General features: G+C 47.6%; 2 protein-coding genes across 2 annotated transcripts; one reads left to right on the forward strand and one right to left on the reverse strand.

Annotated features, from left to right (window-relative positions):
* The first annotated feature begins 618 nt into the window (after positions 1 to 618).
* TRMT1 (tRNA methyltransferase 1) lies at positions 619 to 11446 on the forward strand. Its single transcript, XM_033923412.1, is given in 12 exon segments — positions 619 to 1175; positions 6655 to 6771; positions 6961 to 7238; positions 7490 to 7605; positions 7695 to 7807; positions 7927 to 8075; positions 8386 to 8420; positions 8423 to 8468; positions 8870 to 8939; positions 9887 to 9923; positions 10427 to 10578; positions 10668 to 11446. Coding segments are annotated over 12 exon segments (1440 nt in total). The 5' UTR covers positions 619 to 905; the 3' UTR covers positions 10725 to 11446.
* An 8696-nt stretch (positions 11447 to 20142) lies between these two features.
* WDR83OS (WD repeat domain 83 opposite strand) lies at positions 20143 to 22989 on the reverse strand. The gene is made up of 4 exons (XM_033923081.1): positions 22833 to 22989; positions 22634 to 22739; positions 22132 to 22229; positions 20143 to 21517 (listed from the first exon to the last, which is right to left on the reverse strand). The coding sequence occupies exons 1-4, from the start codon at positions 22880 to 22882 to the stop codon at positions 21451 to 21453; spliced, it is 321 nt and encodes a 106-aa protein (XP_033778972.1). The 5' UTR covers positions 22883 to 22989; the 3' UTR covers positions 20143 to 21450.
* Between the last annotated feature and the right edge of the window lie 202 nt (positions 22990 to 23191).

Here is a 23191-nt window from a genome sequence, read left to right on the forward strand (position 1 = left end):
TTAGGCTACTGCTCCAGAGGCAGGGTCTGGAAAGTCGGATTGAAAGGTGGGGGATTCCATGTTCTTCCAGAGGGATGAGATGGGGAGATCAGAATTGGGGAGGGTGGAGGCTGATATTCAGCTAGGATCAGCATACTTGGCATCTCTGGACTTGGGTAGTGAACTTACAGGAATCAGGGTTAAGGATGATACATGCAGATCACAGTGAATTTGGGCATGCTTGGAACGGATGTGGAGAGCAGGAGTGGGAAAGGGCTGTAAGCTGCAATGATTCCTAGTAGACAATTGAAGGGTATAAGAAACAATAGGGTACTATGATATGGATGTGAGCTGGGCAGGCCTTGTAAGCCACATTGATTCTTTCCTAGGGCACGGGGGGGGGGGCTAAGCCCAAAGCAGGTGGGCACGAAATTTTGTTACCCCCATATATCTGGGGTTCTACCAGAGGAAACCCTCCTCCAGTCGAAGCTGGATGCTTTTCCTGAGCCACTGCCCTCAGTTTCACAAAAAACCAAGTAGATAGGGAGGGGTGGGGGGACTCCTGCTAGCTAAAGCAGATTGCACCTGGGGGGGGGGGGGCACTCCGCTAAATGTATTACTTCACCCATGCACCGCATTAAAGCTCTCTGAATCCAGCGCCCGCACTGTCCCAGCATGCTCTAGGCGCGTCTGGGACATTTGAGGCTTCTGGTTGGTTTGCTGGTCGCCTGGGAAACGCCATTTGTGCCAAATGCCGCTCCGTCGACGGGCTCCTATTGGTCCAGAGGCCGGCAGCTTCATTATGGCGTCGGCCATGTTGACGAGCGTGTTGGTGTGTGCAGGTAAGCGTCTTCTTCTTGGAGCGGGCGAGATGATGGCTGCTACTAGTTAGGTGACGAGGAGCATTTCTGCGTCGCCTTGCCTCGATGGAAGGAGCGCTAAATCCGGGAGAGACGGTGATCAGTGAAGGGCGAGCCAAGATCATCTTCCCCAGCGCCAACGAGGTGTTTTACAACCCTGTCCAGGAGTTCAACCGGGACCTGACACAAGTGCACGAGAGAGGAGGGGGGGAGGCTCCAGCCCAGAGTGTCCCCTCAGTTCAAGAGTGCCTGGACCTGCTTCGGCGGGAGCCTCCTTGGAGCATTGCTGTGCTTGCTGGACGTGGTCTTTTGCCTGCACTTGGGGGTTTGGAAAGGGCATAGTTATGGCTTGCTACAGCCCTGCTCATCTAGTCTGCCCAACCGGATTCAATCTAAAAGTTTGTTGGGAGGGGGGTTCCTTAGCTATTTCTGGGCAAAAATCTAAAGCTGTGCCCGGTACTGTTCTTAGGTTCCAACTACTGAAGTCTGTTAACGTTCAAAAAAGTGTGGGATGAACAGGTGACCCTTGATGATGATGATTCAAATGTTGTAAGCAGCAGTGAGTTTTAAAAAACTTCAGTAATATATGCATAAATCTATTTTCAAAAGTAATTATTTGATGTACTGGTCATGCCTGAGGTACACAAACTTGCAAGTTGCAGGTGGGGGGTAAGGTTAAAACTACACACTTTCAGTAAAAATGTGTTCCTGAATAAGTGCAATGGCTTATGTATGAGAGACTGAGTGGATGGAGGGATAAGTGGCTTTATACAGTATGTCTGTGTGGTTAGTAAATGATTTCTTGCAAAGTAGACGGTGTTCCTGCCACAACCTGTCTTCTGTGCCTCCTTATCTTTCTTTTAGCTCATTTCCTTTCCACCAACAAGCTCAATCCCTCCTCCCAAATTAATCCACTGTAATCCTTTAGACCAGGGGTGCCCAATACGTCGATCACGATCGACCGGTAGATCGGGAAGGCAACGTAAGTTGATCGCGGAGCCCATCCCAATCAGCCTTCCTCTCCCCGACGCCGGGCATCCACTTTAGTCTGTTTTTTTCTCATTTCGGTGAGGGGGGGGGCGGTGGTGGTGGCAGCAGCCTTAAAAGATCATCCTGGCCGGGGTTGGTGTCATGCTCCGGAGCTTCTACCTCTTCCAGCAGCCTTCCTATCTGGCCCTCTCCCTTCTACCTGCATCCGGCCACACCCCCTGCTCCGCGGCTCTCTTCGGCAACTCGTCAGCAGCAGCGATCGACACAAGCTTCTGACGTCGGGGCCTACCCTCTGCAAGTCCCGCTTGTTTCAACTTTCTTTTTCCACAAAGGCGGGACTCGCAGAGGGAAGGCCTCGATGTCGGCAGCCTGTCTTGATCACCGTTGCTGAAGAGTGTCGCAGGGCAGGGTGTGTGGCTGGATGCAGGTGGAAGGGAGAGGGCCAAATGCAGGACTCGTGGGTGAAGGAGGAGAAGAGAGAGGAGAGGGAAACAAAAGGAAATATTTCATATCGGGCTGGGCCGGAGTGGAGGGAGGGTTGAAAGATTCTGACTACAGGAAAAGGGGGGAAAGCTGGAAATGGAGATAGTGACACAAAGAAGTGAAAGGGTAAGCAGGACCTACTGAATAAGGATAGAGATACAGAGGGGACATGCTGAAAGCAGGGGTGGTAGTGGTTTAACACAGAGGGAGAAATCCTGAAAAGGGGTTACATGGGTTTACAGAAGGAGGTAATGCTGAAAGAGGCTAGATTGGTAAACAGAGGGAATAATACTGAAATGGAGGGTTGATGGGGATACAGATGGAGCAATGCTGAAAAGGGGGAGAGGAGATAGGGACACAGAGAGGGAGCAATGCTGAAGGGAGGTAGTGCTGAAAAAGAGGAGGTGAAATAGACACAGAAGTAATGCTGAAAAAGGGGGGAGATAAAGACATTGAAAGGGCAAATGGTTAACATGGGGTAAAGACAAGGACAGAGACAAATGAAGATTCTGAAAAAGTGGTGAGATGGACACAAAGAAGGGTGATGTTGGAAAATAGGTGGAATGGTAATTCTGACAGACACAGAAGGGAAATGCTGGATCAAGGAGAGATGGGGCTCAGGCTGGATGGAATGGGGAAAAATGCCTGGTTGTTCCGGAACTTCCTCTCCTACGCCAGAATTGACATCGGGGAGTGGAATGCTGGTCAGCGCGACGCTTCTGCAGGGACAGCTTGGGGCGGTGGTGGCTTGGGGGCTGTTCCCTAATGGTAGTGGCAGCAAACAGAGTGGCTTGGGGGAGGGCAGGGAGAAAGAAAGAAAGGGAGCAGGCAGGGAGATAGAAAGAAGGGGGAATAGGGAGGCAGGGAGACAGAAATAAAAAGTTGGAGAGAATGAGGTCTGGAGGAGAGGAAACAGGCTGACAGAAGGGAAGAAAGATTGGATGCACAGTCAGAAGAAGAAAGTGCAACCAGAGACTCATGAAATCGCCAAACAACAAAGGTAGTAAAAATGATTTTATTTTCAATTTAGTGATGAAAATGTGTCTGTTTTGAGAATTTATATCTGCTGTCTATATTTTGCATTATGGCTCCCTTTTACTAAACGGCAATAGCGTTTTTTAGTGCAGGGAGCCTATGAGCATCGAGAGCAGCGTAGGGCATTCAGCGTAACTCCCTGTGCTAAAAACTGCTATCGCGGTTTAGTAAAAAGGGAGGGGTTATATTTGTCTATTTTTGTATAGTTGTTACTGAGGTGACATTACATAGAGTCATCTGTCTGACCTCTTTGAAAAACCCCCAGAATATAAATAATAATTAACATTTTCTCTGCCTTTCAGTGTGCTTTGTGTTTTGTTTTGTTTTTAATTTCAATGTTGGTAGATCATTTTGACTTGGTCATTTTAAAACAGGGATCTCAAAGTCCCTCCTTGAGGGTTTTCAGGATTTCCCCAATGAATATGCATTGAAATCAGTGCATGCACATAGATCTCATGCATATTCATTGGGGAAATCCTGAAAACCCGGCTGGATTGCGGCCCTCAAGGAGGGACTTTGAGACCTCTGTTTTAAAAGTAGCTCACAAGCCCAAAAAGTGTGGGCACCCCTGCTCTAGACTCAACTACTCATCTACTTTCGCTCCTACCTCCACTCTATGGCTTATTGTGCTCATCTTGTCTCTCTCCCTGTTAACTCCTCTGGCTTATGTGATACGTATGGGACATACCTGTAGTCTGAGAGTTTTTTTTTGTTTGTAACAATGGCTGTTTAAGAAACCATCTGCCATGCAAAAAAAGGATCCTAATACCAAATAACAACTTTCTTTTTTTAAAAGGGGAACTAGAGTTCAGAAAGATAACTTGCACCTGGCAAGACAGGATATGGATGATTCAATCGAGAGAAGGGGGGGGAAAGACAGGATGTGCATACATGGTTAGTGAACTTGTCTGTGATATGTTCATGATTGAACACATAGACAAAACCGGATCCTGACCATAATAATTTGAGCAAAAAAGTGCCTAACTTGTTTGTGACATGTTCATGATTGAACACGTATGCAAAACCGGATCCTGACCATAATTTGAGCATAAAAAGACAGGCAGAACTCAGTGGAATCGGGACTTCTCCACTGCTGACAAGCCGTGTGATGCTGAGATGAAATGAATGCGCTGCCTCTGATGGTCGCTTGTCCTCCGATATCAGAGTGATGATGCAATATATATGGTAACAGATTATTGATTTCTTACTGCATGATTTCATTATTATAAAATTGTATGAATAAACCTATATTATGCTTTCAGTCATCTGTGTATGCTATTAATTTTCCCAGTCAGGGAGCTGGTGAGGGGAAGGGAAAGTGGGATATAGCATTACCCTTAGAAAAATAGCAATACAGCTTATTTATCCTTCATTCTTATTCAGTCTCCATTTTCTTTTTCATTACTCAATTCCCCAGTGCCATTCTTGTGGATGTGGCTGAAATAATAATAATCAGCTTATATACCGCAAGGCTGTAAAGTTCTATGCAGTTTACAATAGTTAAAAAAAACCCACAATAAAAGAAGTTGAATAGAACTAAAAAAGTTAAAAGCCAATAATTAGAGACACTAAAATGATAAAAATAGCGCATAATAAAATTTGTACGAATTAGCTGCCTAACTACTTCGAAAACAGATGTTTTTAGATGTCTCCTAAAATCCCCATAAGTTTCAGTAAGCAAAAGCAACTGTTCTAAATCCTTACCCCATAACGCTGCTTGATATGAAAAAAATATTTTGATTATGTTTTTAAAGTTTATGTCCTCTAACATGCGGAACAACAAAATTCAGATGCGAGTTTCTCTTATGTCTGTTAGTTGCAAAAGAGAAAAGCTCAATTATATATTTGGGAGCTAAACCAAACAAAGCTTTAAAACAGAAGCAACCAAACTTAAACTTCACCTGCGCCTCCATTGGCAGCCAATGCAATACTCGATAGGAGGGTGTTATGTGATCGTATTTCTTCAACCTAAAAATCAGCCTGACAGCCGCATTTTGTACTATTTGCAATCGCTGCATATTCTTCTGAGAAATTGCCAAATAGGCAATATTGCAGTAGATATTTCCCCCCATTTCACTTCCCTAGAGACTCATTCTTATCTCCAAATGTATCCATTCCCAGATTTATCCTCTGCCTGTCTCATTCAAACCTTATCAGAGCCAGCAAGAAAAAAATGGGTGTTTGGGGCCTTCTGCTTCTCTTTCTTGGTCGGTGGTTCTAGTGGTCATTCTAATGATTGTTGCAAAGAGGAAATGCAGGGAAGGACAACAGACCCCTGCTGGTGGAGGTGATTAGCTGTGAGGGGAAAGAGAGCAGGCTTGAGCCAGTGGCAGTACTCGGTTATGAGGTGAGTATGAGTAGAGCCAGTCTGACTTGGTAATCAGTGGTGAAGAGAGATGAGAAAGCAGACTCAAGCTTGTGGAAATGATAGCTGTGAGGGGAGAGAGCATGTCTGGGTTAACTGGACCTTTTGATAGTTCCTGGAAAAGAGAGAGCCATGGTGAAAATAAGTACCTGCTCCCTGTCTTTCAGTCCTGTAACATGTTAGTAGCAGGTACATCGGGTTGGGGGGTGATTGGAAATGGATAGCAACTATCTCCTGAATGCCAAGTTACAGCTGAAAAGAACAATAGACTGCCTGTGTGCATCAAATACCCACATGGTCCTGGCTGGCTAGGAAACACTGGAGGTGAACTTAACACACTGTCTTCCTCCACAGATGTGCCATCATCACAGAATTTGCTCGTCTACAGATGTTGGCAAACGGAATTCATAGTGAGTTTTTGAAGGGTTATTTAAATTCTTGTTTTTTAATTTCTGTAATGAGGGAAGGATGATAACACAGCCATGCTGAGAGGGAGAGAGCTCTCTAGATTTGCTGGAGATGTTACTCCATTTGCTTTGTCCATGAGCTCTAGGAACAGAGTGAAGAATGGAACTGCAGGGAGTCCCAGGAGAGAACTGATAAGAGACACCTGTGATCTAAATACAACTTGTTCCATTACTTATATATAAGGGGGGAAAAAAAATCTTGTCTCTTTGGCTGTGACCTCATGATCATGCCATAGTCATGACACCCCCCCCCCCTTCCTCGGAGTGCAGGATGATGCAGCTATGGAGAATCTGCCCAGGTTGCAACCTGAAACATGGGTTTTGTGAGCCCATTTTGAGGTCCTGCCTACAGTTTGGGAAGCTCTACTGTAAGGCCCTTTTTCTCGGACCCCCAGCTAGAGGCCAGCATTTCTGCCTTGATAAAACTGAGCGTACTACTGAAGGATATGAAGTGCCTCCTTTCCCATCTCTGCAGTCTGTGTTCCTGAAGAAAACCTGGTCCCAAAAGTGCTCGGTAGATATGTCTGAGGAGCAGGAGAAGCCAGAAGCAACTGTTGAGAAGCAGACTGTACAAGTTGGAGAGACGTGTAAGGTACGGACTACCATGGCGAAATCCAAGTATAAAAGGAGTCTCCCTGGTCGCCTTTTCCTCTCCATGCAGAAAGAGTGGCTCTTAAGAGTAAGGAGCATAATAGTCTGTTCTTGTTATGGATACAGATGGGCTTTTGGAGGAGCGGCTGCCCTTGGATACTATGCTGCCACATGCATTGAGGTTTAAAAGCTGGCGAGAGAGGTTGTAGCAGGTCCTATAACACTTCTCCCTTCCCCACAGATTAGCTACATCTTGCTAGTTCTTCTTATGTTGTGGCAGGATGGCCTGAGGATCTTGGAGGGCTTGGCTGCTTCAGGGCTGAGATCTATCCATTTTGCCCTTGAGGTCCCTTCTATCCACAGCATTGTAGCGAATGACAGATCCTTCAAGGCTGTGGAGCTGATTAAGAGAAATGTTCAGTTTAATGGCGTGGGGGAACTGGTGACCCCACATCTTGCAGATGTCAGGTAGGGGTGCAGTTGCCATCATAAGGGTGCGCTCATGATGTTGGTGAAATGGTGGAGGCTGTTTTCAGTACAGTCTAGATAGTAACAGCTCCCTTTTTAAGCTATTGGTTTGTGCTGGGTGTGATGAGGATATCGGGGTGGGGTTCAGTTTTGTCTTGGTTGCAGGGTGAGGTTTGCTTGTCACATAGATCATGTGACACTTCCACTGGCTGTTTTTCTTTGAACTTGGCACCCTTTCTCTACTCTTTTAGAATGCTGATGTATCAGTGCCGAGAGAGGAAGGACTGGTTCGATGTCATCGATCTCGACCCCTATGGGAGTCCTGTGATGTTCCTGGATGCTGCAGTGCAAACAGTCAGTGAGGGAGGTACAGGCAGCACTTAATCCTCCCCTGACGTTAGTTTATTGCATATGCACAGGGAGCACTGCTAACTGTTTCCGCTCTCGTGATTTCAGGTTTGCTGTGTGTCACTTGTACAGACATGGCAGTAATGGCTGGGAACAACGGAGAGACCTGTTACAGCAAATATGGCTCTATGTCCATCAAAGCCAAGTACTGCCACGAGATGGTGAGTGTCCGAGGGCTTGGCTACTGGCTCAGAGCACTGTGTTTTCCTATATTCCTGGTGTGGAAGTGGTAACATTACCTTTTATGCTCATTCCCTCTGTGTTGGTGTAACACATCCAGGCACTAAGGATAATCCTTCATAGTATTGACCTGTGTGCAAACTGCTACCAGCACTACATTGTACCATTGCTGGCAGTCAGTGTGGACTTTTACATCCGGGTTTTTGTCCGGGTCTTCAGTGGGCAAGCTGAGGAGTGTGTGGCGCAGTGGTTGGATCTACAGCCTCAGCACCCTGGGGTTGTGGGTTCAAACCCTGCGCTGCTCCTTGTGACCTGGGCAAGTCACTCAGTCCTCCATAGCCTCAGGTACGTTAGATAGATTGTGAGCCCACCGGGACAGATAGGGAAAATGCTTGAGTACCTGATTGTAAAAACCGCTTAGATAACCTTGATAGGCGGTATATAAAATCCTAATATACTTGAAACTTGAAAGCCTGTGCCAGGTGAGTTTAGTTGGTGTCTGTTGTGTGTTCTTGCTACGCTGTCTCCTTGCCTTGACCCCTCTCATCTTGTCCTGTAGCAAACAAGCCTTTGTGTACAATTGCACTGGCTGTGGAAGTACTACCTGCAGAGACTTGGCAAGATGGTCAGTCATGGCAGCAGGTGGGTATCTTTTTGGATTTTGGCTGCGAGGGAAGAGATGCAGGAATGTTGGTTTATAAGTTCATGGTCTAATATAACCAAAAGAACATGAAGACTGTCTGCATTTTTCCTTGGGGTAACCCAAAGGGTAGCATAACTGCTAAAGACTGAAAACGGGAGGAGACACATGTTGCTGGTGGGACTACTAAAATGGCCTGGAGCCTGGACTACTCTCCAAATCACTGCCACTAAAGCCCTGCTTCTACCTCTTTCTGCTCTTCTGTACAGTGGGATGTATTATGTCTAAGCTTCTTGTGGGGAAGGGATGAGGGGCAGCATGGATCTGTGGCTGGGACTGCCCTGTAAATTCACAGTAGCAAATGGGGACCTCTTCTCAGACCTTTTTCTCTCTTACTGGGCAGTTTCAAGTATTCAGCAGGATCTGGACCCCCAGTGGGAACAAACTGTGAGCACTGTTTCCAGCGGCACCAGGTACGTACGATACTATAGGCTGGAAGGAGAAATTAGGTTCTTACCTGCTAATTTACTTTCTTTTAGCTTCTCCAGACCAGTAGAGATTAATCTTTACAAATGGGTATATAGCCAGCAGGTGGAGACTGAAAACAAAACTGTAGAATAGTACACGAGATACCTTCCCCTATTCCTAGCAGTCTGCCGAATAGCCAAGCAGAACTAAGAATGGGAAACAAAAATGAACAAGAGTAAAAATGAACATACCCAAATGCTGTTGGAAAATGCAGAGGAGAGATACCAGAAAGAAAATGTCTCCACAGCTCACCGCTAAGCCTTCTCAGTAGCAGCAAGCTTGTGACCCACTCTCAACGCATCACAGTGACTCCTTCGTTGAGATAGTCTCTCCACTGGTAGATGCTCTCTTCCAATCTTTCCAGAGGTTTGCTTTTCCACATGCCCCCTCATCGGAAGGTTCTCGCAACAGATTCTTCAACTTACACTTGGGGGGGCTCATCTAGACGGTTTCCATACTCAAGGTCATTGGTCCCACACGGATCGTCTCTGTAATATCAATCTGTTGGAACTCGGAGCAATTTTCAATGCTCTCAAAGCTTTTCAATATCTTCTTCACAACCAGGTAGTCCTCATTGGAACAGACAACCAAGTCACCATGTAAATTCTTGCCTAAAGTGGTTTCAGAATTTCATTTCAATCAATCCATTTTCTACCAGTGTTTTTTCCGAAGCCTCATTTTCATCCTGGAGAAATAGCGCTTCACACTCTGGAATGTAAATGTGCTTTGGCCTTCTACTTGCATTGCACTCATCTTCACAGAACTGCCCCTCAACTTTTCATCTCCTTTGATCCAAATAAGTTGGGGCATCCTGTTTCGAAGAGAACCATCTCCAACTGGATGGCTGCTTGCATTTCTTTCTGCTATGCTCAGACTGGTTTCCCCTTTGCAGGGTCGAGTCAAGGCCACAGAATTAGAGCAATGGCAGCGTCTGTAGCTTTCCTCAGATCAACCCCTATTGAGGAAATCTGCAAGGCTACCACTTGGTCCTCGGTTCATACTTTCTCCAGAAGGGACAGCCATTTTGGCCAGTCTGTTTACATTTATTCTCCTAAATTGCCAACTCTCCCACCATCTCATTCTGGTTAGCTTGGAGGTCACCCACATGTGAGAATATGCTGCTTGCTTGTCCTGGGATAAAGCACAGTTACTTACCGTAACAGGAACAACAGTCAGATATTCTCACAACCCACCCACCTCCCCTGGTTGGCTTCTTAGCTAGCTATCTGAACTGAGGAGGTGCTGAGGAGACATGTGCCCTACGTTGGGCGGGAAGGCACTCATGCATGAGCGGTGCAGCACTCGCAAACTTTTTCAAAGTTCTTGAAGCAAGTCTGCTTGCGAGGCTGTCTGCTGCAGGGCTCCGTGGATGACATCACCCACATGTGAGAATATCTGCCTGCTGTCCCTGGATAACAACTGTTACGCTAAGTAACTGTGCTGTACAGCTCCACCCTTGATCTTGTGCTGTCTTTCAGGGGAGGGATTTCAACATCTCTGGCAGAAAAAAGCAAGCGACACCAGAATAAGCGGGAAGAGGATCAGGGTGCACTGAAAAACTTCCCCTGCAAAAAGTACTCCCAGGTAGTGTAGGCTGGATGCTGAAGAAGGGGGGGGGGGGGCGGCGGGTGATTAGGAGTCTGTGCTAACTGTGATTCTTCTCTATTCTCCAGGGCTGCTGCTATTCCCATGACCCTGTGGAGTCTGTGACAGCAGAGGAGCTGCCCTAGGCCTTCTTTATTTCCTAAAGGGGACTCCTGCCCTAAGAAACAGCTTTTCAGGGACTGACTAACTGGCCCAGCCTTGGGCCATGTGGAAGCTGCTGTGGCTCTTCAAGCATGTGTGGATAAAAGATCTTTCAATAAACACCGCTATGTTTTACTTAAGTCAGCATCTTTATTAAAGTAAGGCACAGCTGAAGTCACTTGAACCCTTTAATGCTTACGGCTGCTGTTCAAGAAGGCATCTGGTACTTGCTAACGGGGTGTTATTGGGAGAGTCCCTGTGTACAGCATAAAGGCTAAGGCCTGGATGCTTCAGGGGGATGATGACGCAGAGGGCTTGTTCTAGTCACTAATGGTCATGGCGTCTGGAACTCCATTCTCACTTGTATCACAAGAGGGCTTTTAAAAGGGAGCGACTTCTGTATTTTTATTACAGAACAAGTACTGGATTGTTATCACAATTATGAAAAGAGTTAAACCTAAGTCCATGTGGTAGTTCTTACATGAACAAACGTCAACAAGCAGTGGGCTTAGGTTTAGCTTTGTTCATGCTTTTTCTTCATAATTGTTGTGATAACAAAACTTATCACTTTATGTTAACATTTGTTTTTTTAACAAAAGCAATTTTCTCAAAAATACTGACCAAAGACAAAATGGTAGATATGTTTTTACCATGCTTTTGTTAACTGGTTTCCCATAACATGACAAACATAGTATGAGAATGTCTTCTGTATCAATGTAAATAGGATTAGCAGATGTCCGGATTTACCCAGACATGTCTTCTTTTGAGATTTTAAAAACGTGACAACTTGTCTGGGTTTTGGAAGGTCCCGGCTCTGATAAGAGCTTGGGGCCAGCCTCCAAGTATGGTTGAACTTTTCCTGCAAGTAGTACACACATTTGTACATTGTTGGACACCAGAGGCATATGTATTAGATGTTGGGCTCACAACCAAAATTAAGACTCTGATGTGGCTGACACACATCACGTATCTTCATATTCTTCACACTTGCTATCTTAATTTTTCTTTTTAGATCATCAACTGCAAACCTGCCAAACTAAATGTAAGAAACACTTTCAAATCTCTCATGAAAGAATACAGATGGACAGATTAATGGAGGTTATTTCATCAAAATGATAGACTATTCACACTTTTCCTTTCCTCATCACACTTATTCTGGATTGGATTATTTTTTTGGACTCTCAAAATATCTGTTAAATTATATCATATTATATCTCAGATCATGCCACTCTATCGGGCTCCTTAAGATGGGATTAAACCTCTCCTAAATATACTCAAATATATCTCTATTAACAGATGGCACCTTCTTACAACACATTTGTAATGTTTCAGAAGAATTCAACAATAATATTACACCAACAGTATCTTTTTCTACTGTTTCAGAGGCTTAAAAGGTTTGGCTGAGAGGTGAAATCATGTTACAATGCATTTTAAAGGAAACCAAAGACAAGAACTTTTACAATTAGAACCTGACATTCACACTTTGGAATCTGCTTTATATTCAAAATCCAACAATGATACCTTAAAAAATTTATAACTCAAATTCTGATATAACAATATTTTTAGCAATCGTGCTTCTGCAATATATTTCAAACAATGCTCCACCTTTTAAACCTCTGCAAACAAATCAGGCTTCATGTCTCAAAGGTTAACAGAGTTAATAAAGAGTACAGCTATAAAAGCATCTAATGGTTCATTATTGACTGCCATCTGATATAAAAATAATTGAATGCAGAAAGAATAAGTCTGAATCCACAGCTACATCTGAATTTTTCAAATCTACTAATTACCCAAGTTATCAACCTAGTCATGTAATCTTTCAAAACAGGCTTTAAATGAAGAATAAATTAAGAGAGAAGTACCTTGGGGAAAAAGAAAGAGGGAAGTACTTTTAAAAGGAAGCAGAGAATGAAGGAAGGGAAAAGAGGAGAGAGAAGTGCCTTTAAAAGGGGAGACAGGAAGGCGAGAGCTTTTAGAAGGGAGAGACAAGAATGGGGAGAAGCACTTTTTAAAGAAAGCAGGAGGGAAAAAAGATGGAGGAGAGAGAAAAGTGCTTTACAAAGAAAGCAGGACAATGGGAGAACAGGGGAAAGGAGGGAAGGGGAGGGGTCCGAAAGAGGAACAGAAAGGTATCTAAGATGGGCTAAAGACGGTAAAATTATGGTCATACCTGTTAATTTTCTTTCCTTTAGAAGCAGCAGATGAATCCAGACTAGTGGGTATAGCTCACATCGACCAGCAGGTGGAGATAGAGAACTGATTAACAGTTGGCCTTAAAGCCTGGTGTTCTTTCTGTTGATTCAGTTATGCACTTTGCCCAAGCATCCCGAAGGAGAATGAGCAGCCACAAACTCCATTCCAGTAACAAACGTGCCCTTCTCATTTGAATCCCATTGATATTTACTCGATTTTCGCATCTTGCGTTTTTTATTTTTTTTATTTTTTTTTTTTTTTTCAGTCATGAAATCATACACTTACCAACCATAGCCCCGGCTAACCTAACGCCCTAAATTCCCTACACACAGTCCGTGCCCATGGGGAGGGGCTCTGGATTCATCTGCTGCTTCTAAAGGAAAGAAAATTAACAGGTATGACCATAATTTTACCTTCCATAGCAAAGCAGCAGATGAATCCAGACTAGTGGGATGTAGCAAAGCAAACTCAAACTGGGTGGGACGCCAATGCCGCCTCTGCCAGCACTGCCGCGCCAAAACTCGCCTCTGAACGGGCTGCTACATCTAACCGATAATGCTTTGAAAAAGTATTCCCTGACGACCAAGTGGCCGCCCGGCAAATCTCCTCTAATGACATCCCCCCGGACTCCGCCCAAGATGTAGCTAAAGCCCGAGTGGAATGAGCCTGCAGGTGCTCCGGTACCTTCTTCCCTGATAACACATAAGCCGAAGCAATAGCTTCCTTGACCCAACGCGCAATGGACGCTTTAGATGCCGCCATCCCTTTGTTTTTACCCGCGAACGCGACAAAGAGATGGTCCGACCGGCGAAAAGCATTCGTCACCTCCAAATAATGGAGAAGCATACGGCGGACATCCAGAAGCCGTACCGACAAAAAACGCTTCCCCCAATCCTCCTTCCTGAAGGATGGCAGAAACAGACTCTGGTTCACATGAAAGGACGAAATAACCTTAGGCAGGAAGGACGGCACCGTACGCACCGTCACCCCAGTCTCCGAGAAACGCAAAAAGGGTTCCCTGCACGAAAGCGCTTGCAACTCCGAGACTCGCCTTGCTGAAGCCATTGCCACCAAAAAAACTGTTTTCAGTGTGACATCTTTCAACGTGGCCGCTGATAGGGGCTCAAAAGGTGCCCCCTGCAACTTCCCAAGGACAAGTTTCAGATCCCACGCTGGACAAATACGCTTTACCGGCGGGCGGATATGGTTCACCCCCTTGAGGAAACGGACCACGTCCGGCTGCGACGCGAGAGCCGAGCGATCCACCCGGCCCCTGTAACAGGCAATGGCCGCCACCTGAACCTTTAAAGAGTTGTAGGCTAACCCTTTCTCCACGCCTTCCTGCAGGAAAGCAAGAATAGCCGGCAGAGAAGTCTTAAAGGGCGCCACTCCCTGGTGACCGCACCATGCCTCAAAAATCTTCCAGACTCTCGCATAGGAGGCTGACGTCGAAAGTTTCTTGGCTTTAAGCAGAGTGGCGATCACCCTCTCTGAATAGCCCTTCTTTTTTAGCCTCGACCGCTCAATAGCCAGGCCGTAAGACCAAAGCGGGCCGGATCTTCTATCCATATGGGCCCCTGAGACAGTAAGTCCGGCGTTACCTGGAACGTCACCCGCTCGCCTACCGCAAGCTGAATCAGATCTGCGTACCACGGCCGACGTGGCCAATCCGGAGCCACCAGGATGACTCTGCCGCGGAAGCGAGAGATGCGTTGTAACACTCGCCCTATCATGGGCCACGGCGGGAATACATACAGAAGGGAATTCGGAGGCCATGGGAGAGCTAACGCGTCTACCCCTTCCGAACCCTCTGTCTTGCGTCTGCTGAAGAACCGAGGCACCTTCGCATTGCGGGACGAGGCCATGAGATCCATCTCCGGCAAGCCCCACCGACGGACTAGCTGGCTGAACGCTCGAGGAGACAACTCCCACTCTCCCGGATCCAGAAGATTTCTGCTGAGAAAGTCCGCTTGCACGTTTTCGCGACCTGCAATGTAAGCCGCCGACAGAAGCGGCACATGCCTCTCCGCCCAACGAAACAACTCTCTTGCCTCTTCTGCTAACTGCGGACTCCGGGTGCCCCCTTGGCGATTGACATAGGCGACCGCCGTGACACTGTCCGAAAAGACTCTGGTCGGCTTGTCCTGAAGTAGTGACTGAAAAGCTAGCAGCGCCAGCCTGACCGCCTTTAACTCCAACAAATTGATGGGCCACTGGGCCTCCTGGACGGACCACCTCCCCTGCACTGACGCCTGCAGGCATTGGGCCCCCCAACCCTGCAGACTGGCATCCGTGGTGACCACTATCCAGTCCGGCGTGGCCAACGGCATGCCCTTCCACAGATGCAACTCGTGGAGCCACCACTGCATGCTGTGAGCTGCTCGACGACTCCATGGGAGACGCACATTGTAGTTCAGAGAAGCTGGAGACCAGCGGGAGAGCAGAGACTGTTGCAAGGGCCTCATGTGGTGCCGCGCCCAGGGGACCACCTCCAGAGTCGCCACCATGGAACCCAGCACCTGTACATAATCCCACGCTCGCGGTCTGGCCGTCCCGAGAAGTAGGCGAATTTGAGCCTGTAATTTCTCCCCCCGGTCTCGGGGTAGAAACACCTTCCCCAGAGCCGTGTCGAACTGCACCCCCAGATGCACCAACGACTGCGATGGGGACAGAAAACTTTTGGGAAAGTTGACAATCCACCCCAACGACTGTAGGAGAGAAATCACTCGCTGAGTAACCGCCGCACTCTCCTGTCTGGACGAGGCGCGGATTAACCAGTCGTCTAGGTAAGGGTGTACCCGAATCCCTTCCCTGCGGAGGAAGGCGGCTACCACCACCATGACCTTGGAAAAGGTGCGGGGTGCCGTTGCCAAGCCAAAGGGCATTGCCCGAAACTGATAATGCTGGCCCAGAACCGCAAACCGCAGATACCGCTGATGCGGAGGCCAGATTGGAATGTGGAGGTATGCCTCCTTGAGGTCGAGGGACGTGAGGAACTCTCCCGGTCGCACAGCCGCAATAACCGAGCGCACTGTCTCCATCCGGAAATGGCGAACACTGAGAAATCTGTTGACTCTTTTGAGATCCAGCACCGGCCTGAAGGACCCCCCCTTCTTTGGCACAATGAAGTAAAGGGAATATATACCGGTGCCCACCTCTTCCGGGGGCACCGGTATCACTGCCCCTAACTCGAGCAGCCCCTGAAGAGTCAATCTGACCGCGTCTCCCTTGGCCGCCCCATTGCACGGGGACACCAAGAAAGAATCTACGACGGGAGAGGCAAACTCTAACTTGTACCCTTCTTGTATAATGTCCAACACCCACTGATCTGACGTGATCGTGGCCCACTCCGCCCGGAACTCCGAAAGCCGGCCCCCTAAGGGCAAGGCGGAGGGAGCCAAGCCCCCGTCATTGTGGAGTGCGAGTGGCTGGGGTACGTGTTGACTGTCCCGAAGAGGGTCTCGTCGTACGAAAGGACCCCCTCTGCTGAAACCTTGGTCTCGAAGCAGAGGACGCACCAGATGCTGATCTGAAGAAAGGCTTACCCGCCCTGGATCTCCGAACATCCCTGAAGCGTGGTCTAGACGATGAGGGCCTCACCGGGGGCCTAGCCCTATCCTCCGGTAAACGTTGAGTTTTGGTATCCCCAAAATCCTTCACCAGCTTATTTAAATCTTCTCCAAACAATAAACCCCCTTTAAAAGGGAGTCTCACCAGCCGAAGCTTAGAAGCTGCATCGGCCGCCCAATGCCGTAGCCATAAGGATCTGCGAGATACCACTGACAGAGACATCTGCTTAGCAGATGCCCTAATAATATCATACAAGGAGTCGGCTAAATAAGCCAAGCCCGACTCCAAATCTGCCAGCTCCGAGGGAACAGAACCCCCAGACTCCATTAACGTATCTGACATGACCTGCGACCACTGCAGACATGCTCGCGCCGCATAAGAGCTGCAGATTGCGGCCTGCAAGGTAACTGCCGCTACTTCAAAGGACATTTTTAAGGAAGATTCAATCTTCCTATCCTGCGCATCCTTCAATGTCACACCCCCTTCCACCGGTAAGGTAGTCTTTTTAGTTACGGCTGCCACCAAAGCATCCACCCTGGGTAATCTAAACTTATCTAGTTCAGTCGGGTCAACCGGATACAAGAGCCGCATGGCTTTTGTTACTCGTAAACTGGCCTCTGGCGTATCCCATTGCGCCGAGATCAGCTCATGCATGGCTTCATGCACCGGAAAAGACTTGGGGGGTCTCCGTGTACCGGCCATCAGGGGATTACCTGATACCGCAGTATCTGCCTGAGAAATATTCAGCCCCTGTAAAGCTTTCGAAATCAAGGAAGAAAGTTCTTCTCTATGAAACAAACGTAGAGCGGACGGGTCATCCACATCTTGACCCGGGGGATCCCCTGTATCCCAGTCCAGGACCTCCCCCTCCTCCAAGGATTCCGGAAGAGAAAAAGGGGATCTAGGCAGAATCTCCTCTGCTTCCGCGGTCGCAATCCTGCGCTTCTTTGGTAGCAGCGACCGCCCCGGCGAGCCCACCGTGCCCTCAGCCGGCCTGCCTGTCCCACCAGGCACCACCGCCGACGTCGAGGGCACTGGAAGGGACACATCGACCCCCGGCCCCGGCGGGACGGGCTGCGCACCCTGCAACAAAAATGCCCGGTGTAGCAGCATAACAAATTCTGGAGAAAATGAACCAAACGGAAGCGCCGCTGACTCGCCCTGAGCCGCACCGGGGAGCGGGGCCGCGACTGCCGCTGGTGCTCCCGACTCCCCCGCCGCCGCTGGACTCCCCACTGCCACGGAAGCGCCCCGCAGCTCCGACTCACCCTCGTGCTCCGGGGACATCTCCCTTGCCTCACCGACCCGGGCAATAGCAAGCTCGCAAGCCTGCATAAAGGCATCTTCTGCCGGTGGAGCCTCACACTCGGCCGAACACAGGCCTGACCGTGTTCTGCGCGCCCCACAGCGCGAACACCGGCGACCTGCCTCCTTAGACATCCTGCGTTCCAGCACGGCGTTTTTTTTTTTTTTTTTTTTACACGCGGCGAACGCCGCCGACTGCCGACTCCGCCCCCCAACCACTCCTACACGCCGGCACGCGAAACCCAAGCAACGAGGCAGGGAAACACTCACCACTTCGCTCCCACGATCTTAGACGCCAGGACACGGCTGGTAAGTGTACTGAAGGCAAAAAATGCAAAGATTGCAAACGCTCAGCACTACACAGGAAGTCGACTGGGTTTTTTTTTTTTTTTTTTTTACTGGAATGAAGACCTACGACCCCTGCAGGACCAATCAACCCCTCAATCACTCGGAGGGGAGGGTGGAGCAGGGACCTGGGAGGGCCCAGGTGTAACTCCTAAAGCCGGCACCAATCAGCCAGGCACCCCTGTCCTACTGAAGAGACTGAGTCTCAACAGAGGCAGTCCAATCGAACACCAAAATCTCCGATAGCAGCTAGAATCCAAGAGCTAGTGGGCTAGCTCAGTCCCTGCTGGGAGATAGAGCAAAACTGAATCAACAGAAAACACCAGGCTTTAAGGCCAACTGTTAATCAGTTCTCTATCTCCACCTGCTGGTCGATGTGAGCTATACCCACTAGTCTGGATTCATCTGCTGCTTTGCTATGGAAAGGGCTATCCTGATGGCTGTGCGAGGGTGTAAAATTCTTTCTCCATTATGTCCTCTGCTTGGCCATGGCACAGTGGGCGGGCCAGGAACACTAGGGGGCATATCACATAGGGTATGGTTCTGACTCAGGATGCCACTCCTGGCTACAGCTGCTATTAAGAGTTACAGTGGAATTACAGCTAAAGAAACATATTGTAGGGCAGGGGTGTCCAACCTTTTGGCTTCCCTGGGCAGCATTGGCCGAAAAAAAAATTCTGGGGCCACACAAACGCTGCAGCAAGACAGAAGAGGGAGCCGGCAAGACGGTAAACACCCCTGGGCAGCAGAGGAAAACACTGCATCGCCCTCAACCGGGGCCGCACAAAATACTTCACAGGGTCGCATGCAGCCCTCGGACCGCAGATTGGACACCCCTGTTGTAGGTGATGGTATTACATTACATTAGAGATTTCTATTCCGCCATTACCTTGCGGTTCAAGGCGGATTACAAAAGATATAAAAATGGGGGTTACAAAAGATATAAAAAATGGGGGTTACAATGGAAGAACAATTGTCATTTCTAGAGTTGTAAAGATTAGATCATTTGTCATTTCTAGAGTTGTTAAGAGTAAGTGAGGTTAGGACTGTTTCAGAAATTTCTTGAAGAGGTGTGAATGGGGAGTGCGTTTTTCTATGTCTGGTTGAGGTTGCTTGGATGAGGCAATTGTTTAGGTATCTTTTCATCACTCCAAGAATATATCCTCTGAGACAAGTTTTGAAAAACTACCTCTTCTGCGTTAGCTACATACCAGTGATGTCATGTAGCACCATGGATGGAAAAACTCTGGTACAAGAACATGGTCACACCTACTGCACACAATATTCATGATCAGTTATGTATAACATAAATAAAACGGCGACTATTCAAGCCAAAACTGGGTCATTCACCAAGTCTGAGAAAACGCTCACAGAAAGCTCCTGCTGAGAAACTCCACACCTCTGCATTTCAGAGAAATCTGCTAAGATGCCAAATTGCCCACAGCTGGGTCTGGAGCCCTTTCTTCTTAAGTGCGATACTGACCTGATAAGGCAAGACTTGACACACCTAAGAAGCTTTTGCTATATTGGCACATTTTACTATTCAGCCCACTACGAGCAATGGGCTTTGAGCTTCAACATAACAAAAAATAAAAGAAGCAATGTGAACTCAGAGATCAGATTTGGGTTATTTGTAATCAAATTTAAATAATGCATTTGGGGCCAAATCAAAAATACAAATATCCGGTACAGATCTAACCTATGTCTGTAGCGCTATTAAAACATACACAGTACGTATACTAAACCTGGATGACAGATATTACAATCTAATCAAGAAAGTCAAACAAAAGTCTCCCACAATGGCTTCCAAAACCTCTCCTCTCCCCTAAAACACACGATTATAGAGCAAACTGGAGCACTCAGAAAGTGCGGACATCCCCAGTCCAGTTTTCAAGATTTCCTACAATCAATATGCAAGAGATTGATTTGCATGCACTGCTTCCATTGTATGATCCTTGAGGACTGTTTGCCATCTTAAAAGGCTATTAACCTCATCTTTGCCTGTAAACTCCTTTTTTTTTTTTGCTGAGGAAACTCTTAGCCCTGGAACTTAACAAACCTCCCCAATAATCAGGGGAAAGGGCTAAGGCACAAACACAATGCTATATAAGTTAAAGCTGGGGTGTTCAGAGAAACAAAGGGGGGAACCTAGGACCCCCAGGTGAGACACCCTAAATACCAATTTCCTCCCAGACCACACAAAGCTGCATAGAGAAGATGACCTGCTGAGACTGAGAAATACTGACTGGCCAGAGGGCTGCACAAGATTCTTAAAGGATGATGGCATAACCCAAGCATTTCAACTACTGTAGTCTGGTGGAATGATAAGAAAATGTTCATTCTTTCTGAAGAAGAATATGATAAACCATTGCTAGAATCTTACTTTTCTTATTCTTTTGTAATTTTCTCAAATCATCTGCAATTCAGGAGAATTGGCATCTAGTCATGAATGTTAAGCCTACATGTTAAACTTCTAATTTTGGTCACTAATGTAGGTGCAGTACTGTAATTTGGGCTGATAACTGCACTATAAAAAGAAATAAGATCCAAAAAAGGCAAGCAGTTTGCTATATATTCAAAAAAGAAAACAGGATGGCATCGGTCAATGACAATGTTCAATGTGACTAATCTATTTTTGCTGTTATTTCTTGTAGCTTGCTTCTGATCTGTGTTAACCAGAAATTTACAGTAAAGATTCATTTGAACTTAAAGGTGCAAGCAGCAGGAAGAGAATGGGTGAAAGAACCACATTTGGTGTTGGCGAGGTCCTTTCCTCCTCCAAAGGCCATTCACCTAACCATAGCAACTTTCTTCTTAGCCAACACCTATATTTAGGATTTGCTCTGCTCAAGCAAAAGTCACTCTCCCCTTACAGGAGCAGAACAGTTACTGTCTCTTCATTACCACTGTGGACAGCAAGATAAACACCACCACACCCATGGAACTCTACAGAACTTTATTTCTCACCCATACAAGAGCTACGATCTCCTGAAGTCAATCTCTGGACCAAATCCTACCCCAGCATCCTGACTGATTTTCCTCTAAACAGAGGACTGCATCCCATGTGTCCCACACATTCAATAACAGTCCTATAAGACATTTAATGAGAGAGGTTTCTGGTGCTGGATGCACAGACTCTTTGTAATAGGGACCAGTTGGAAGACCGCGTTCCCTTTGGTGCTGATGTTCAGCTGAAATCAAAGGTCTCTGAGAGACTAATGAGAGACGGGTCCAAGTCTGGGCTCTAAAGGAACTATCGGTACTGTCTGGACAGATTTACACAGCTACGTCATCATGTCACCAAGGAGGTAACATGGGCTGAGGGTTCTGTAGATAGGACATCACCACTGCTGAGATGGACAACCTAGAGAGGAGATAAGGATGAGATCTTAGGAAGAGCCACACCACTCTCACCACACACATTACACCCCCCCCCTTCCAACTTGCAGCTCAAGCCTTTAAACCAGGTAGCAAAAAGCAGCAGTGGGTCTCCTAGGTTGCAGTGGAAGCCACAGCCAAGGTACTGCCATGCTGATTCTCAACAGTGCTGAAAGGCAGCAGCCGAGAAAGGGAAAGTGAGGAGGGGCTGGATGACATGAATGTTGGATTTTGGCTGAAGAGCACAAGGTGTGCTAAACAGCAAGATTTCAAGCTATGATGTCATTTTTTAAGCTATGATTTACATTTTTTGAGACAGAACAAAGGAGAGCATGTTCTGATGTTCAGAGTCAATTAAATTACAGACAGTGCTGCCTGTCTCTCCATTCCAAGCAGAAGATCTGAATGAATAGGAAATGTGCCTGGCCCTACTGATTCCGCTGATAAAAACTGATTTACTGTATTTTCCAGACTCCCAGATTAGCTGGAAAATTAACACCTAAAAAACAAAGTTCTGCTTCTTATACAAGAAACATCCCGCCTTCAGCTGAAACAAAGATTTGTACCTCCCCTCCCCACACCAGAGAAAAGAAGACTCACATAAAACTGCTCATCATCTGTTTAGTGTCTTCTGAGCTTCTGGAATTGGCAAAGCTGATGAACGAGCAGTAGATAGCAATCCAGGCACACCACTTGAGCTGAAAATGCAGAAAGAGCAGCTCAGAGGTAGAGCCACATTTCCCTCCACTGTAAGTGAGCTAGATTCTTCCAGCCCCAGCTGATACCCCTTCCTGGCCCTTCTCCTCCACTGCCAATTCCAGACTTTGTTCCTTTCATCTAGCTGCCCCCTATGCCTGGCATAAATTATCCGAGTTTGTCCACCAAGCCCCTTCCCCTTCCTTGCCCACCTTTTCTGATGCAGCCTTCAATCCTTAAACTATCCATTGCATCCTGTTTGTCTGCTTAGAGTCCAGGGATCTCAAAGTCCCTCCTCCAGTCGGCTTTTCAGGATTTCCCCCATGAATATGCATGAGCTCTATTTGCATGGGGGAAATGGTGGCCCTGGAGGAGGGACTGTTTTCTTCCTCTCTGCCGCCCTCACCTTGAGCATAAGGCCGCACATGCTGAAAATCATGCCTAGAAGATTCATGTAGTCGGGCGTGGGGTCTTCCAGGGTGGGGTTGTTCTCCGTGGAAGGCGCTTTGTACCTGCAGAGAAGGAGAAACACGGAAGTAAGGCTCCCTTTAGGGACCACAACTGCTCACGTCCATTTCGCTTTCGGAAAACCCCCAGTTTCTCACCTCAGGATCTTACCCGGCCGCCGCGGGTCGTTGACGTTATTGACGGACATGCCGAGGCCCAGACGGAAGCGGAAGCGGCTCGCGCAGCCGGACGTGACGGAGAAAGCGAGCGACCGGCCGCGCCAAGTGAGAGCGGGTCTCTCCCGCGGCTGCGCAGTACGGAAGGGGCGGGGCGAAGGGCTCCAGATTCAGGGGTAACAGGAGGAGGGGGGGCAAAGGCTCCAGATTCAGGGGTAACAGGAGGAGGGGGGGCAAAGCTCCAGATTCAAGGGTAACAGGGGGGGCAAAGACTCCAGATTCAGGGGTAACAGGAGGAGGAGGGGGGGGGGCAAAGGCTCCAGATTCAGGAGTAACAGGAG

The sequence above is a fragment of the Geotrypetes seraphini genome, chromosome 16 (genome assembly GCF_902459505.1).
Source record: "Geotrypetes seraphini chromosome 16, aGeoSer1.1, whole genome shotgun sequence".
NCBI lineage: Eukaryota > Metazoa > Chordata > Amphibia > Gymnophiona > Dermophiidae > Geotrypetes > Geotrypetes seraphini.

Excerpts from the sequence above, each read along its gene's own strand:
- WDR83OS (XM_033923081.1), bottom strand. The coding sequence starts at position 22,882 with ATGTCCGTCAATAACGTCAACGACCCGCGGCGGCCGGGTAAGATCCTG. Across the intron at positions 22,230-22,633 it reads TGTGCGGCCTTATGCTCAAG|CTCAAGTGGTGTGCCTGGAT; the intron begins GTGAGGGCGGCA and ends CTGCATTTTCAG. Across the intron at positions 21,518-22,131 it reads CAGATGATGAGCAGTTTTAT|GTTGTCCATCTCAGCAGTGG; the intron begins GTGAGTCTTCTT and ends TCTCCTCTCTAG.